The 14,834-nt window shown below is 37.2% G+C and overlaps 1 protein-coding gene across 3 annotated transcripts in view; it reads left to right on the plus strand.

Annotated features, from left to right (window-relative positions):
* Cwf19l2 (CWF19 like cell cycle control factor 2) overlaps positions 1 to 14,176 on the plus strand; it is a 42,480-nt gene extending 28,304 nt beyond the window's left edge. For 2 of the 3 annotated variants that reach the window (XM_090319585.1, XM_090319587.1), the window contains exons 14-18: positions 1,184 to 1,300; positions 4,268 to 4,423; positions 8,283 to 8,363; positions 11,317 to 11,418; positions 12,055 to 14,176. In XM_090319585.1, the coding sequence (XP_090175711.1) occupies positions 1,184 to 1,300; positions 4,268 to 4,423; positions 8,283 to 8,363; positions 11,317 to 11,418; positions 12,055 to 12,198 (600 nt within the window). In that variant the 3' untranslated portion in view covers positions 12,199 to 14,176. The remainder of the gene's footprint in view (positions 1 to 1,183; positions 1,301 to 4,267; positions 4,424 to 8,282; positions 8,364 to 11,316; positions 11,419 to 12,054) is intronic. The other variant, XM_090319584.1, reaches the window with a different exon arrangement.
* Positions 14,177 to 14,834: the final 658 nt, after the last annotated feature.

Here is a 14,834-nt window from a genome sequence, read left to right on the forward strand (position 1 = left end):
AAATCTTAGGTGTTATCTGAAGCATGGCAATGAAAATGGAGACTTTTTACTCAATTTCCAGCTGTTTTAATAGTTTCATTTTTAAATATAAAAGAAATCTCTTCCTCTGTTTCTCTCTTTGGTGGTACTAAAATGTTTGAACTCAGGGCCTTGTGCTTGCTTAGGCAAGTATTCTGCCTCTGAGTCATGCTTCTAACTCTATTTTATCTTTAAGGATAATTTTTTACCCCCAGGGCTATCTATATTGGATCAAGTTCATTTACATGGTTTCTCATGTAGCTGAGACCACTGATTTTCTATTGCCATATCCAGTGTATTGATTGACATAGGAGCTTTTTTTTTCTTTTTTCTTTTTTGCCAGTCCTGAGGCTTGAACTCAAGGCCTGAGCACTGTCCTTGGGCTTTCTCAAGGGTAGCGCTCTGCCACTTAAGCCACAGCACCACTTCTGACTTTTTCTATGTGTGTGGTACTGAGGAATCGAACCCAGGTTTTCATGCATACTCTACCAGTATGCAGCCTTTCCTAACTTTTTTTTTTTTGTTGGGCTGGTCTCTATTCTTTCTTCCAGTCTCTGCCTTTAGAATCACTGGGATTGCATGAGAGAGCCAATATACCTAGCCCTAAAAAAAGATATCTTTAAAATATTAAAATAATGCATGTTGGTGACTCATGCATATAATCGTAGCTACCAGGAGAGTGAGATCAGAGGATCACAGTTGGAAGTCAACCTAGGCAAGAAAGTCTGTGAAACTTTTACCTCCAATTAACCAGCAAAGGGTAGAAATAGAACTCAGTGGTAGAGCAGAAAAGCTAAGGGACAGCTCCAAGGCCCGAGTTCAGTCCCAACATTGGCAAAAGAAAAAAAAATATTTTTTTTTTGCCAGTTCTGGGGCTTGAACTCAGGGCTTGAGCACTGTCCTTGGACTTTGTCAAGGCTAGAGTTCTACCATTTGAGCCACAGCACCACTTCTGGCTTTTTCTATGTAGGTGGTACCAAGGAATCGATCCTGGGTCGCCATGCATGCTAGGCAAGCACTGTACCAGTAGGCCAAATTCCCAGAAAAATAAATGACTTCTTATAATTAAATATACTTTTTTTTTTCATCTGTTTTTCTCATGGGCTCCTTCGTTATGACCAGCAATGAGTAATGACATGTTGCCTTTGGAATCTTTTCCCCCTAGGTTTACTTGTGTTTACCCAATTTCCGATCCCTTACAGAGGGTCACTGCCTCGTGGTCCCTTTGCAGCACCACCGGGCCGCTACCTTATTGGATGAAGACGTCTGGGAAGAAATTCAGGTCAGCAAGGTCATCTCTTTGTCAATGTCTTGAGCATTGTTGAAACTACTGCGCAGAAATCCAACAGGCTTTTTTCAATGGTTTTCCTTTCTGAGTTTAAACATGAACCTTTTTTTTTTTTTTTGCTAGTCCTGGGGCTTGAACTCAGGGCCTGGCCACTGTCCCTGGACACTTTCTGCTCAAGGCTACCACTTGAGCCACAGCACCACTTGTGGCTTTTCCTATGTATATGGTACTGAGAAATTGAGCCCAGGGCTCTGTGCATGTTAGGATAGCACTCTTATCACTAGGCCATGCTCCCAGCCTTAAACTTGAATTGTACCATAGGTTTGTGTAGCTGAGGTCATGTTTCTCCTATGAACCTACCTTTTAGAGTTTTATTTCCCCTATCCTTGGGAAGATGTGCTTGCTAAATAAATTGTGACAAAGTAATGATTATTTTTCTTATAAAAAAAATCAATCAAGATTGCAAATCAGTATTTTGTTTAGCATGAAATAAGCATGCTTATTAAGTCCCAGTGAAAATGAAAGGCATTTCAAGGGATTGAAAGAATTGTGGGAGTGACTGGCTCTCTGGCAGCAGCTGCCATGTTCCTGGCATGGGATTGGCTTCCTGTGCTGTGGCCATTCTGTTATCCGATTGCATTCTGCTCCTTCTCATAACCCAGCCCAGCTTGTGGACTCACAGATCTATTTCTGTGGTTGATCCTTTATGAGACTGACAGACACAACATGGGTGGAATTACTGCTGAATTTCAGTAGGTGTGACAGCTCAGGACCTCAGAATGACCAAGAAACAACATTAACTCTTGTTTGTTAATGTTAGACAACGCAATAGAGGTCACAGGAAGCCCATGTTAGGAAAATGTGAAAATTATAAGTCCTCAAAAGAGACTGTTGGTCTATGCTACTGTCTTCAGAATGGTGATAAACATACCAGGAAAAGGCATGTTTTGACTACATTTCATGAACTTTTAGTTACTTGTTCTCTGAGAGTTTATAATGTGAAAGTTAAAAGGACAGATTTTTTTTTATGGTATCCATGCCCAAGTCGGAGTAAGAATACAATTTTTCAATGTGAAACTTTTCCCCCCTCAGAATGTGTATTGGTAACTATGGGTAATATAGGGTAAAAAGTATGGAAAATGTATTTTTTTAGAATTTAGAACTTCTTTGGGTGTGTAGTTAATTTTTTTTTTTTTGCATAGGAAACTTATTTAACTTGGAATAAAGGACATATCTAAAGTGTTTAAATACTTAATCACGGAAGTCTAGTGTCTGCTTTATATAGCTGAAAGAAAGTAAGATACATAATAAAAACTATTGAAATGGATAAAGAAATTTATTTCAGCTCAATAGATCATTAGTACACGAATCATTAGTTCTGCCCAAATGTATCAGGTATAATAGTGCAGGTTACATTGCAGTTTAGCACATTGTGTAAGTCAGGTACATTGTGGGAAGTTAGGTGAGGAAGGAAACTGTTTTATGTGAAAAATGGCATTGTAGCTTTTTTTTTGCTAAAAGAAAAACTAATGTTAGAAATGATAAATTACTGTAGCCCAGTAAAGTAATGAAATTCCTGAATGCTAGTGCAGTTTAGGGAATACAGTTCTTTTAGCTTTTGTTTTTACTCTCAAGTAGGTATGACACTGAAAATTAATTATTCTCTATGAATCTCCTTATAGTTATTGACCAGTTTATTGGACATACTTTTATTTAGCTATTTTTTATTTATCATTTAATGTTTAGCTTTAACACAAAGTAATGTTTGAAAACACAGGAACCATTTTTTTCAAGTTTTTTTTTTCCTTTGAATAACAGTTGTGTATCAGTATTAACAGTGAATCTTAAACCTATTTAGTAGGAATTACAAAGATAATTTTCAACAAAGCATCCTTGGCTAGTCACAAATTTCACAAATTGCCTTAGATCCAAAAATGCTAATTTTATCAAATACATAGTATTTGCCCTCTTTTAAATTTATTCTTACTTCTTTGAAAGCTATGCTTGAGCTTGTACTGTAGTGAGACTGTATGCCTCCCCCCCTTTTTTTTTTGCCAGTCCTGGGGCTTGAACTCAGAGACTGAGTACTGTTGTTGAGCTTTCTTGGGGTTAGAGCTCTACCACTTGAGCCACAGCACCACTTCTGGCTTTTTTCTATGTATATGTGGTACCCAGGAATTGAACGGGGGTCTTTGTGCATGCTAGGCAAGCACTCTACCAGTAGGCTAAATTCCTGGCCCTGTATGTCCCCTTTTTAAATAGCCAAATATCTTTCTTCAAGTAGGTTTATGCAGATGAATATATTGTTTTATTGTTATTTGGGGGAGATTCTTTTTGGGTAACTTTGTATTTATACATGTTCTATGTTAAAAACTTGAATAAAGTATAGCATTAATATATAATTGGTGTTAATCCTTTAATAAAAATACTTTAATTATAATATATACTTAGCCTTACATAGTGTGATATTTTTAAGAAAAATAATTTGAATTTTAAAATTTGTTTATGTGCAGTTGATTCTTTAAATAATGTGCCTTTATTGCAAATTGTATACTGCAATATTCTTCAGTGTTGCCTGCTGTGACACTGAGGAACTGTGATTCAGATGCATTAATTAAATGGAGAATGGGCAATTAGATAATAAAAGATAGTTTAGGAATATGGAAAATGGGAGTTACCTCCAGATTGAAGCATATTCTACTAGGGATATAGGAATATCATGCTAACCCCATAATTTAGGGCATTACATCTCTCTGAAATAAAAATAGCTTTGGTACATCTTATGATAATACATTACAAAAACTTTCCTCATTATTTGTTATATAGCCTAAATATTAGTAAAGTATGTCTATCAGATTTATATTTTCATCTTGAAGAAAATTGTTAACTGATAATTTTAACATCTTTCACAGACACCATACAGAAATGCTTGAATATATGCATCTTAGTTTTCCTTTTTAGGTGTTCAGGAAATCACTTGTAAAGATGTTTGAAGGTATGGGATTGGACTGCATTTTTTTAGAAACTAATATGAGCATGAAGAAACAGCATCACATGGTGTATGAGTGTATTCCTCTCCCAAAGGAAGTGGGTGAGATGGCCCCGATCTATTTTAAGGTACACTCGAGTGCACTCTTTATGCACATTCTTTCTTTGCTACAGTACTGTTTTATGAATATAGTTACCTCTATTCATGCATTTTTCTCCATTGCACAGCAAATTTTATGTTATATTAAGGAAATGGGGTCAAACACAAAATAATCTGCCAAGTAAATTTTCTGTTAAAAGAAATTTGGACTCAAAATTTTTTATTAGTGTATTTTGTACAAAGAATAGTGTTTCATGACATTTCAGTACATGTGTCTAATGTGCTTTGGTCATACCTTCTCTACTCCTCTTCTCTACTTCTCATCCTTCTCCCCATTCATTCCCCTTTTACATCCCTACTAGTTCCCTGTTGCTTCATGTTCCCAAATTAATACATATGAGAGAAAACATGTGATACTAATCTTTGTGGGACAGCTGCCTCACTTCACTTAACGCAATGATTCTCGCTTTTCATTTCCTGTATATTACATAATTTTATTTTGTATGGCTAAATAATACCCCTACTTTCTTCATCTAATATCTATTGATGGACATCTGGGCCTATTCCATAATTTGGCAGTTGTGAGTAATACATGATAAATTTGGTACATAGGTATCTCTGCAGTAAGCCTATATGGATTCTTCTGGTACATACCAAAAAGTTGGGTATATTTTAATTTTTTGTGAGGCATGTGTATGTATGTGTATGTATATTCAGGGATTGAACCCAAGAACTCACTGAACTCATACTTGCTAGCAGACACTCTATTCTTAAGCCATGCATTCAGCCTTTTTTTGTACTAGTTATTATTATTGCTATTATTATGATTATTTTTTGGCTAGTCCTAGGGCTTGAACTCTGGGCCTGGGCACTATCCTTGGGCTTTCTCAAGGCTAGACCTCTATCACTTGAGCTGCAGTGCTATATTCTGACTTGTTCTGTGGTTCCAAGGAATTGAACCTAGAGCTTCATGCATACTAGGCAAGCACTTTACCAACTAGGCCATGCTCCTGGCCCTATTACTATTATTTTTAATGCTGAACTCAGGCCTTGGCTTTGAGTCTTTTGAATCCTTTTTTTTTTTTTTTGGCTAGTCCTGGAGCTTGAACTCAGGGTCTCGCCACTGTCTTGGGCTTTCTCAAGGTTAAAGCTGTACCACTTGAGTCACAGCACTACTTATGGCTTTTTCTATGTATGTGGTATCAAGAAATCAAACCTGGGTTTTGTGCATGCTAGACAAGCACTCTACCACTAGGCCATGCTCCTGGTCCCTCATTTCTTTTTTCTTTCGTTTTTGTTCATTTGTTTGTTTTTGTTTTTGTTTGCTCTAGTGTTCTACCACTTGAACCACTTCTGGCTTTTGGTAGTTAGAGATAAAAGTGTCAACAGGCTTTCCTGTCCAGGCTGGCTTTGAACCTGTGATCCTCTGATCTATCTCCTGAGAAGATAGGATTGCAAGTGTGAGCCACTGGTGCCTGGTTTGCACTTGCTATTTATTTTATTTTATTTTTCCCTACCAGTCCTGGGGCTTGAATTCTGGGCCTGGGCACTATTTCTGAGCTTCTTTTGCAAAAAGCAAGCATTCTATCACTTGATCACCACTTTCAATTTTTTTGAGTAATTTATTGGAAATAAAAGTCTCATGGAGTTTCCTGCCTCAGATGTAGCTCGGATTGCAGACATGAGTTATTGGTGCCCAGTGTACTGAGTTTTTTTTTTTTTTTGCCAGTCCTGGTTCTTGAACTAAGGTCTGGGAACTGCCCTTGAGCTTTCTTAAGGCTAGTGCTCTTACCACTTGTCCATAGCACCACTTCCTGCCTTTTCTGTGTGTGGTACTGAGGAATGAAACTCAGGGCTTCATGCATGCTAGATAAGCACTCTTATCACTAGGTCACACTCATGCCCCTGTGCTAATTTTTTTTTAATTGTTGGGGTAATAATATAGAGGGGTTACAGTTGCATTTGTCAGGTAGTGGGTGAATTACTTTTCGCACATTGATACCCCTTCTCATGTTTTTGTCCCTCTTTACCTCCCCTCACTTCTTCCCAATCATCTTGTTTTCTCCCTTCTCTTCCCTGTTTCAAACAAACAAATAAATGTATATACAATACACCAAGTAACAAAGTCAGATACAGTAACCACATGAAATTAACCATAAGGAGAAAAAAAGAGAAAAAGAATAACTGCACATAGTACATTGAGGACAACAATCACACATAAACCTTTTGTTTCCATATCCTAGGGTTCATTTTGTTTATTCTCATCTATATGGCCATATGTATGTTGCTTTTGAGCTGTTGTGGTCCTCTGCTAGGAGAGTCCTAGATGTGTGCTAATTATTACAAATGGGGGAAACCATGGAGTATGCTGATTTTTTTTTTTTTTTTTTTTTGCTAGTCCTGGGCTTGAGCTCAGGGTCTGAGCACTGTCCTTGGACTTCCTCAAGGCTAGAACTCTACCACTTGAGCCACAGCACCACTCCTGGCTTTTTTCTATGTATGTGGTACTGAGGAATCGAACCTGGGTCTTTATGCATGCTAGGCAGGCACTCTACTACTAGGCCAAACTCCTGGCTCCTGTGCTGATTATTTTTGAGAGAAGATTTCACTTTCTGGCCAGGCACACACATGGACCATGATTTGCTTATTTTATGTTCTCTGCATCCCTGGGATGACCGGGGTATGCCATCAGTGCCCAGCTTCTTTACGAAGGACTCTCACAGACTGTTCTGCCTGGACTGGCCTAGAAGTTCAGTCCTCTTCATCTCAGCTTCTTGTGTAACTGGGATAACAAGTGCACATAACTGTGTACTGTGGGTTGAAAATGGATCCTGTGCATATGCCTAGAACTGTGATCTTCCTGATCTGTGCTTCCCTAGTAGCTAAAATGAGTGTGAGCCATTCACATCTAGTATATTTTTAAATATTTTGAGGAACTTCCATATTGGTTTCTATAATGGCTGGTGAATAAGGATTCCCTTTCCTCCTGCAGCCTCCCCAATATATAAATATTTTTCATGATAGCCTTCTGAAGGAGTGAGATGGAGTTTTGTTTCCTGACTCTCTGGTGGCTTCAGGTATTCATTGGCCATTTGTTTCTCACTATTTGAAAAGCATTTGCCCAGCTGGGCTATTTGCTTTTTGTTTTTTTTAAATTATTTATTATTTTGAGTTCTTTCATTATCTGACAAAGGCTTTTCTCTCATTCTCTAGGCTGTCTCTACTCTTTGAATTATTTCTTTGGTTGCAGAGAAACTTTTTAATTCAACACAGTCCCATTCGTTAAGTTTTGCTCTTTCTTGGAAATGTATTCAGAAAGTTCTTGCCTGTGCCTGGATCTTTATGTGTTTACCGTGTGTTTTCTTCCAATGGTGTCAGAGTTTTCGGTCTTAGGTTAAGGTCTTTGATCCGTTTTGAGTAGGATGTGTGGAATCTTGACCTCAGTTTTAAAAAACATGTTTGCTTAGACATGTTAAATATTCTATGAAACAGTAGCTTTTAATTCCTATTTTAAATTTTCAGTGAAATTTTTATATTATTTTAATTTCTCTAGTAAAATTTTAATTAAAAATATAAAAATATTTTAATTTCTAGTGAAATTAGTGTTTAGCATGAAGATTTTCACGTCAAAATTGTAGTCATAAGCATAATACAATTAACAAGAAATGGAACCAAGATAACATGCAAAAGTACAAGTAACATTTGCTAAGATAACTTATATATGTAAACTTTAATGTTAATACCTTCTTGTGCTAATTAGAAAAGAATTGACTCTAACATCAAGGCAGTTCAGTTTTAAGACCTCTGATTAAGACTATTGATTTATTTTAAATGATGTCTGCATTTGCTACCTTATTACTTGTCATTTAACAAATGGCTGTTTCTTAGAAAGCCATAATGGAATCTGATGAAGAGTGGTCCATAAACAAGAAGTTGATTGATTTGTCTTCAAAAGACATCAGAAAGTCTGTAAGTATTTTGCTTTTGTTTTTGTTTTGTTTTTGCCAGTCCTGAGGCTTGAACTCAGGGCCTGAACACTGTCCCTGAGCTTTTACTCAAACTTAGCACTTTATCACTTGAGCCACAGTCCCACTTCCTTAATTTTTTTCTTTTGTTGGGGGGCGGGGCTCATGGGGCTTGAACTCTGGGCCTGGGCACTGTCCCTGAGCTCTTCAGCTCACGGCTACTTCCCTACCCCTTGAGCCATAGCCCCACTTCCTGTTTTCTAGTGATTAATTGGAGGTAAGAGTCTCACATTCTTTAGTGCTGGCGCTGCTTTGAACTGCGATCCTTAGCATCCTGAGTAGCTAGGATTACAGGCATGAGCTGTCACCGCGCCCGGCTCATTTTTTTTTTTTTTTTGTATAATACCAGAAATCCGTCAGGATCTTCATTACTTCTGAAGTTAAGAATAGACTGCCAGGCTGGGCACCTGTGGCCTGTCTGCTTCACCAAGCCTCCTGCCTGGATGTACTAGTGCTTTTTTAAAACTTTATTTATTATTGTAAGGGTGATGTACAGAAGTCAGATAAAGAGAACATTTCTTTTCTTTTTTCTTCTTTTTTTTTTTTTAATAGGGTTGGCTCCTTAGCTCAGGGTTTGGAGCATTGATCTTGTATAGTAGGGTTTTTTTGGAACACATGCTGTGCCTTTGTTTCAGTATTGCTCATGGCTGCTTTCATGCCGCAAAGCAGAGCTAACTAGTCCTAAGGAGACTATACAGATCCTACAATGTTTTATCATATGGTCCCTTTACAGAAAAGCTTGCCACCCCCCACCCCCATGATAGTAGATATCATTAGAATGTTTCTCTTTCATTTCTTCTTTTAGAAAGTAGACTAGCAGGATTCCTCATTGTCCTTACATCCCATTCAGAAGGTTCAAATTTCACTGTGTTGTTGATGATACCTAGTTTAAATTCAGGCATTAAATATTATCTACAGTCTTTTTCTTTGCAGAAGAATTGGGTCAGACAATATATTAAAAAATAAACAAAAGCAAAACAAAAACAATCCTAAGTATATACTTACGTATTAGGTTGTAGGAAAATGCTGTATGTACTATACATGATTTTTTTTTTTCTGGGTCATGTGGCTTGAACTCAGCCTGGATGCTGTTGCTGAGTTCTATAGCTCAAGGCTACTGTCCTACCTCTGGGCCTGGGCATTGTCCCTGTGCTCTTCAGCTCAAGGCTACCAGCCTACCTTTGAGCCAAGCCCCACTTCCTGTTTTGTAGAGATTAATTGGAGATAAAAGTCTCAGGTTCTTTTGTGCTTGGGCTGGCTTTGAACCTTGATCCTCAGACCTCAGCCTCCTGAGTAGCTAGAATCACAGGCATAAACTACCACACCCGGCTATACATAGTTTTTTGTGCTCAGGTTTTTTTTTTTCCTACTTCTTAAGCCATAATTTTCTGTGGCATTAAATATTCTTTAGAAAATACAAAGTTTAAGAGAAATGCATTATTCCCCATTTTCTACATTGTACAAATAATTTTCATACCAATGAATGATCTAGAATTTATTGTTAAGTTTTAAAACCAAGATGAATACTCGATTTAAGTACCAAGAGGTCTTGTTAACTAAAAAGTAAACTAAAAAGTACAACCCCTGTGAGAATGGCAGTTATATATTCAACATTAAAGGCTTTCTTTGAAGGTCAGAGGCCTTCACTGGGGCCTCCCATAGTTTTGTATCTTGAGACTACTGAGAGTTACCTTCAGTGGGGTAGAGGTGCTCTTAGCTCTAGGACCTGTGATTATGTGGGTGGAACTGTGAAGGGAACTCATGTGCAAGAATTCCAAGGAGGTCATTCTTTAGCATAACAAGCTTTCCAGGTTTCCAGTGCTTGCTGGGCAAGCACTCTACCACTAGGCTAAAGTCCTGATCCCATATTTTCATTTCTTGAAGTGTGATGTGAAGCCTATGGCAATAGATGAGGAAGACAGGGATGAGTTTTCCTTAACTTTTTTGCCTGATCTGGTCTTAAACTATTATCTCCTGATTTCTACCTCCTGTATATCTAAGATTACAAGCATAAATCACTATGTCTGATCAAGGAGGAAAAACTTTCAGGGATGTAAGATATTCTTAAGTTATAACGAAAGAAATTATGGACTTTCCAGTCAGTATGTAGCTTAAATTACTGTGAGTGTATAAACAGGATATGGTAATGAGAGTTAAATCTAGAGCTATTTGAAATTACTGTAGGTTAAATATTGCTATGATCATCTCACCAGTAAATAAATTATAGTTGTTCTTGCTTATCCTTGATGAATATATTAAAATAAAATCTCTAGGTATGTCATAAACAAACTCTAATTGTATGGCCAACCCCCTCTTCCTAAACTTCATTGTAAGTATACATGAGAAAGCATATCTTTATTTTTTATTTGTGTAGCCTTAAAAATGTTTTTCTAGCTGTGTGCCAGTGGCTCCTGCCTGTAATCCCAGGTACCCAGGAGGGTGAGATCTGAGGACCGTGGTTCAAAGCAAGCCTGGGTGCAAAAGTCCATGAGACTCTTCTTTCCAATTAACCACCAGAAAACTGGAAGTGGTGCTGTGGCTCAAGTGGTAGAGTGCTAGCCTTGAGCTGAAGAGCTCAGGTACAGCTTCAAGGCCCTGAGTAAGAAAGTTATTCTGTGGTCATATAAGAATATTTATGTCCTGATTTTCCTGTGTTCTCCAAAGGCAAAGCAATAATGGGTTTTGATTATAATTGCTAGATAAGATGAACTGTCTGATTGAAACCCTATAAAAATGAAACCTTTTACTTAGCAAATTAGGTCATTGCTTAGGTATCTCCAGAATTGGAAATTTATTGTATACATTTTATTTTGAGAATGCTCAGTTTCTGTCATATCAGCAGAATGGGGAACTAAGCATAGCTTTATAATTTCATTGTTATGCATCTGTTCCTTTAGGTACCCAGGGGCTTACCTTACTTCTCTGTGGACTTTGGCCTCCAAGGAGGATTTGCTCATGTCATTGAAGATCACCACAAATTCCCTCACTATTTTGGAAAGGTATGTTCACAAATACGATACTTTTCTTTTACGGGAAATAAAAACTTTAGGTACAAGGACAGTGAAATCTTGAATATTGCTGCATGTAATTCTTTGAGAAGCTACAGAGTATATCACTTGTACCAGTGACAGAACCAGGGGACAGTGTTCATGGTCAAACTAGAGAACAAATGATCTCACTTCTGCATTTGCAGTTTTCAGCAAGGTACAGTCCAAGAATGTGTGATACATTTCATAAGATTATTTCTGGGCACATAGTGTAGGGTTCAGGTCTTTTGTGATTGCTGGTACTTTCTTTCAGAAAAAGATTACCATCTTTGGAGTGTGGTCCTTAAATTGAAATCTTCTGGGTATCTAAATTTGTGTCGAGCTGAAATGAAATTATTGAAGTAGCTGAAATAAGTCAAAAGAAGTAACAAAATCATCAAGTTGCCTGATAGCATATACAGCTAGAACTTCTAAAATCTTGGAGTTAGTATTAAAATTAATTGAAAACAAGATTTTTTTTAACATGAAATTGGTATTTATGCAATATTTAAGCATGGGGTGCTCCTTTATGCTCTATTTAGTAGGGACAAACAGATTTCATTATTGTTTACACATGCAGATGTTTGATATTTTCTCTTTCTTTAAAAGGAAATCATTGGTGGGATGCTAGATCTAGAACCAAGACTGTGGAGGAAGGGGATCCGAGAAAACTTCGAAGATCAGAGGAAGAAAGCACTGCAGTTTGCTCAGTGGTGGAAACCATATGACTTCACCAGAAGTAAAACACAGTGATGTGAAAGTTCTCATCTTGGGCTGCTTCTTGAGATCCCATTCGATTTTATATCCTCTGCATTGACCTGAATGATTGAGGCCCAGGGCTCAGGAGACAAGAGCAGCAGCTGTGGACTGCTGTGGGACTTGTGACAGTATGCCCTATTGGAGTGTGTCCCTTCTTCCTCACCTGGTCCTAGGGATTTCTTTATAGTGACTGTGGAGTAAGGTGGAGACGCATTGGATGTTCTGCCTCCGTTCCTGTTTTGTACCTACTTCTTGATATCCTAAATGATAAGTTAACCCAGATAAAGGCTTTGGGGAAAAGGGAGGGGGCTGAGGAAATCTAGAAAGAAAGGCTTTAGAGGAAAATGATTCTGCTTTCAGGTAGGTGAGTCTGCTGTGTTATTCCTTTTATACTTTTTTACAATGAGAGATGTGTTCTATTTTCATACAGTTTTACTGAAGATCTCTTTTAAGTTCCTGCCAGTACCCTGTAATATCACCATGTATTCTCTTTGTTAAAGGAGGGAGACTATCTGGAAACTATCAAAGAATTAAATGGTAATGAAAGTATAATGTATTCACAATTCAAATGTGTTTCCATTTCTGGACTTAAAAATTTAAATATTGGTACATTTAAAGTAATTGTTATAAACATAATTTATAGTTCCTTGGGGTTATGAATCCTTTGTCAGATGTCTTCCATTTCTGTAGGCTGTCTGGTGACTATTTGGTGTGTAGAATTTTTAGTTTGATTGAGTCGCATTTGCCAATCCTTGCTCTTATTTGCTGAGCATTGGAGCTCTATTATGGGAGTTACTGTTTATGCCAATATGTTCTAGTGTTTTCCCTATTCTTTCCTACAATAATTTCAAAGTTTCAGTTCTTACATTAGGATCCTTCATCCATTTTTTGCCTGATACCGGTACAGAGCGATAGAGATCTGGGTTCAGTCTTCTGCATGTGGACTCCAGTTTTCCCAGCATGATTGTCGAAAAGCTCAGATGGCTATACCTGCGTGGATTTCCAGGATTTCCCACTGATTTTTACTATCTCTTTGTACCAATCATCACGCCTTTTTCTTACCATGTCTGCAATACAGTTTGAATACCAGTATTGTGATACCCCTAACAGTTTTTTTTTTCTTCCTTAAGATTACTTTGGCTATTTGGGATCTTTAATACTTCCATATGAACTTCAGAATTGATTTTTCTATTCTTATAGAAAATGACATTGAGATTTTATTGGGGATAGTGTTGAATTTGTAGATTATTTTCAGTAGTTTACCATTTTCATGATACTGATTCTTCCAGTTTGTGAGCATGAGAGGTCTTTTTAGCTTCTGATATCTTCTTCTATTTTCTTCTTCAGGGTTTTATCATTTTCATTTTAGGGGTCTTTCACCTCCTTGGTGAAGTTTATTCCTAGGTATTTTATTTTATTTATTTTATATAGGCTATTGTGAATGGAATTTTTTTCCTGGTTTCTTTGTAAACCTATTCATTGTGTACAGAAATATGAGTGATTTTTATATATTGATTTTATGTCCTGCTATATTGCTGAAAGTGTTTATCAAACATAGGAATTTTAGGGTGCAATATTTTGGGTTTATTAAGTATAGAATCATAAAATTTCATATCAGGGTAATTTGACTTTTTTTTTCTGTCTATTTAGACTCCTTTTCTTTCTCTTGTTTTAGTGATCTATTTGGGTTATGTCCTACCTCCTTTTTAGTCAGATTGACTGAAAATTTATCAATTTTATTTGTCTTCTCAAAGAACTTTTTGGCTCATGAGATGGTGTGTGTGTGTGTGTGTGTGTGTGTATATCTCTTTCACTGATTTCTTCCCTAGTACTTTTATTTCTTTCTCTTTTTAAACATCAGACATTTATTTCTCAGATTATTAAGCCCAATTAAGTATAACATTAGGGGCTAATCTTTGGTTTTCTTTCTTTTTCTTTGGGTTTGACTATTTCTTGATTTTTTTTTTTTTTTTTTTTTTTTTTTGCCAGTCCTGGGCTTGAGCTCACGGTCTGAGCACTGTTCTTGGATTTTCTCAAGGCTAGAGCTCTACCACTTGAGCCTCAGCACCACTTCCAGCTTTTTTTCTATGTATGTGGTACCGAGGACTCGAACTGGGGTCTTCGTGCATGCTAGGCAAGCACTCTACCACTAGGCCAAACTCCCAGCCCGCCTTTTTTTCCTAAGAAGCTTGAGAAACATCATTAGGCTGTTTATTTGAGAACTTTCTGCATACTTTTCTTTTTCTTCATATGTATATACTTCCTGTTAGCATTGCTTTTACCTACTAGGTTGTATTCTCATTTTCCTTAGATTCTGGGACCTGTGGGCATTCATCATAATTTTTTTAATGTATTTTTTATTGTAATTAATAAAAGGGTTACATGATATTTGCCAGATAGAAGGTGCATTAATTCACATACATTGATACCCTTTCACATGTCTTGGTACCCATTACCCTCCCCCCCACCCCCACCCCCCACCCCCGTCTTGGTTTTCCCCCTTTCCTATCAAATTTCAAATAACCAAATACAAATAAATTCAATATATCAGCTAACAAAGTGAGATACTGTAACAATATGAGATACCCAAGGGACAGCAAAGGAGATGAGAGATAACATAGTAGTACATT

This window comes from Megascapheus bottae, chromosome 27 (genome assembly GCF_031878675.1).
Source record: "Megascapheus bottae isolate mThoBot1 chromosome 27, mThoBot2.hap1, whole genome shotgun sequence".
Lineage (NCBI taxonomy): Eukaryota > Metazoa > Chordata > Mammalia > Rodentia > Geomyidae > Megascapheus > Megascapheus bottae.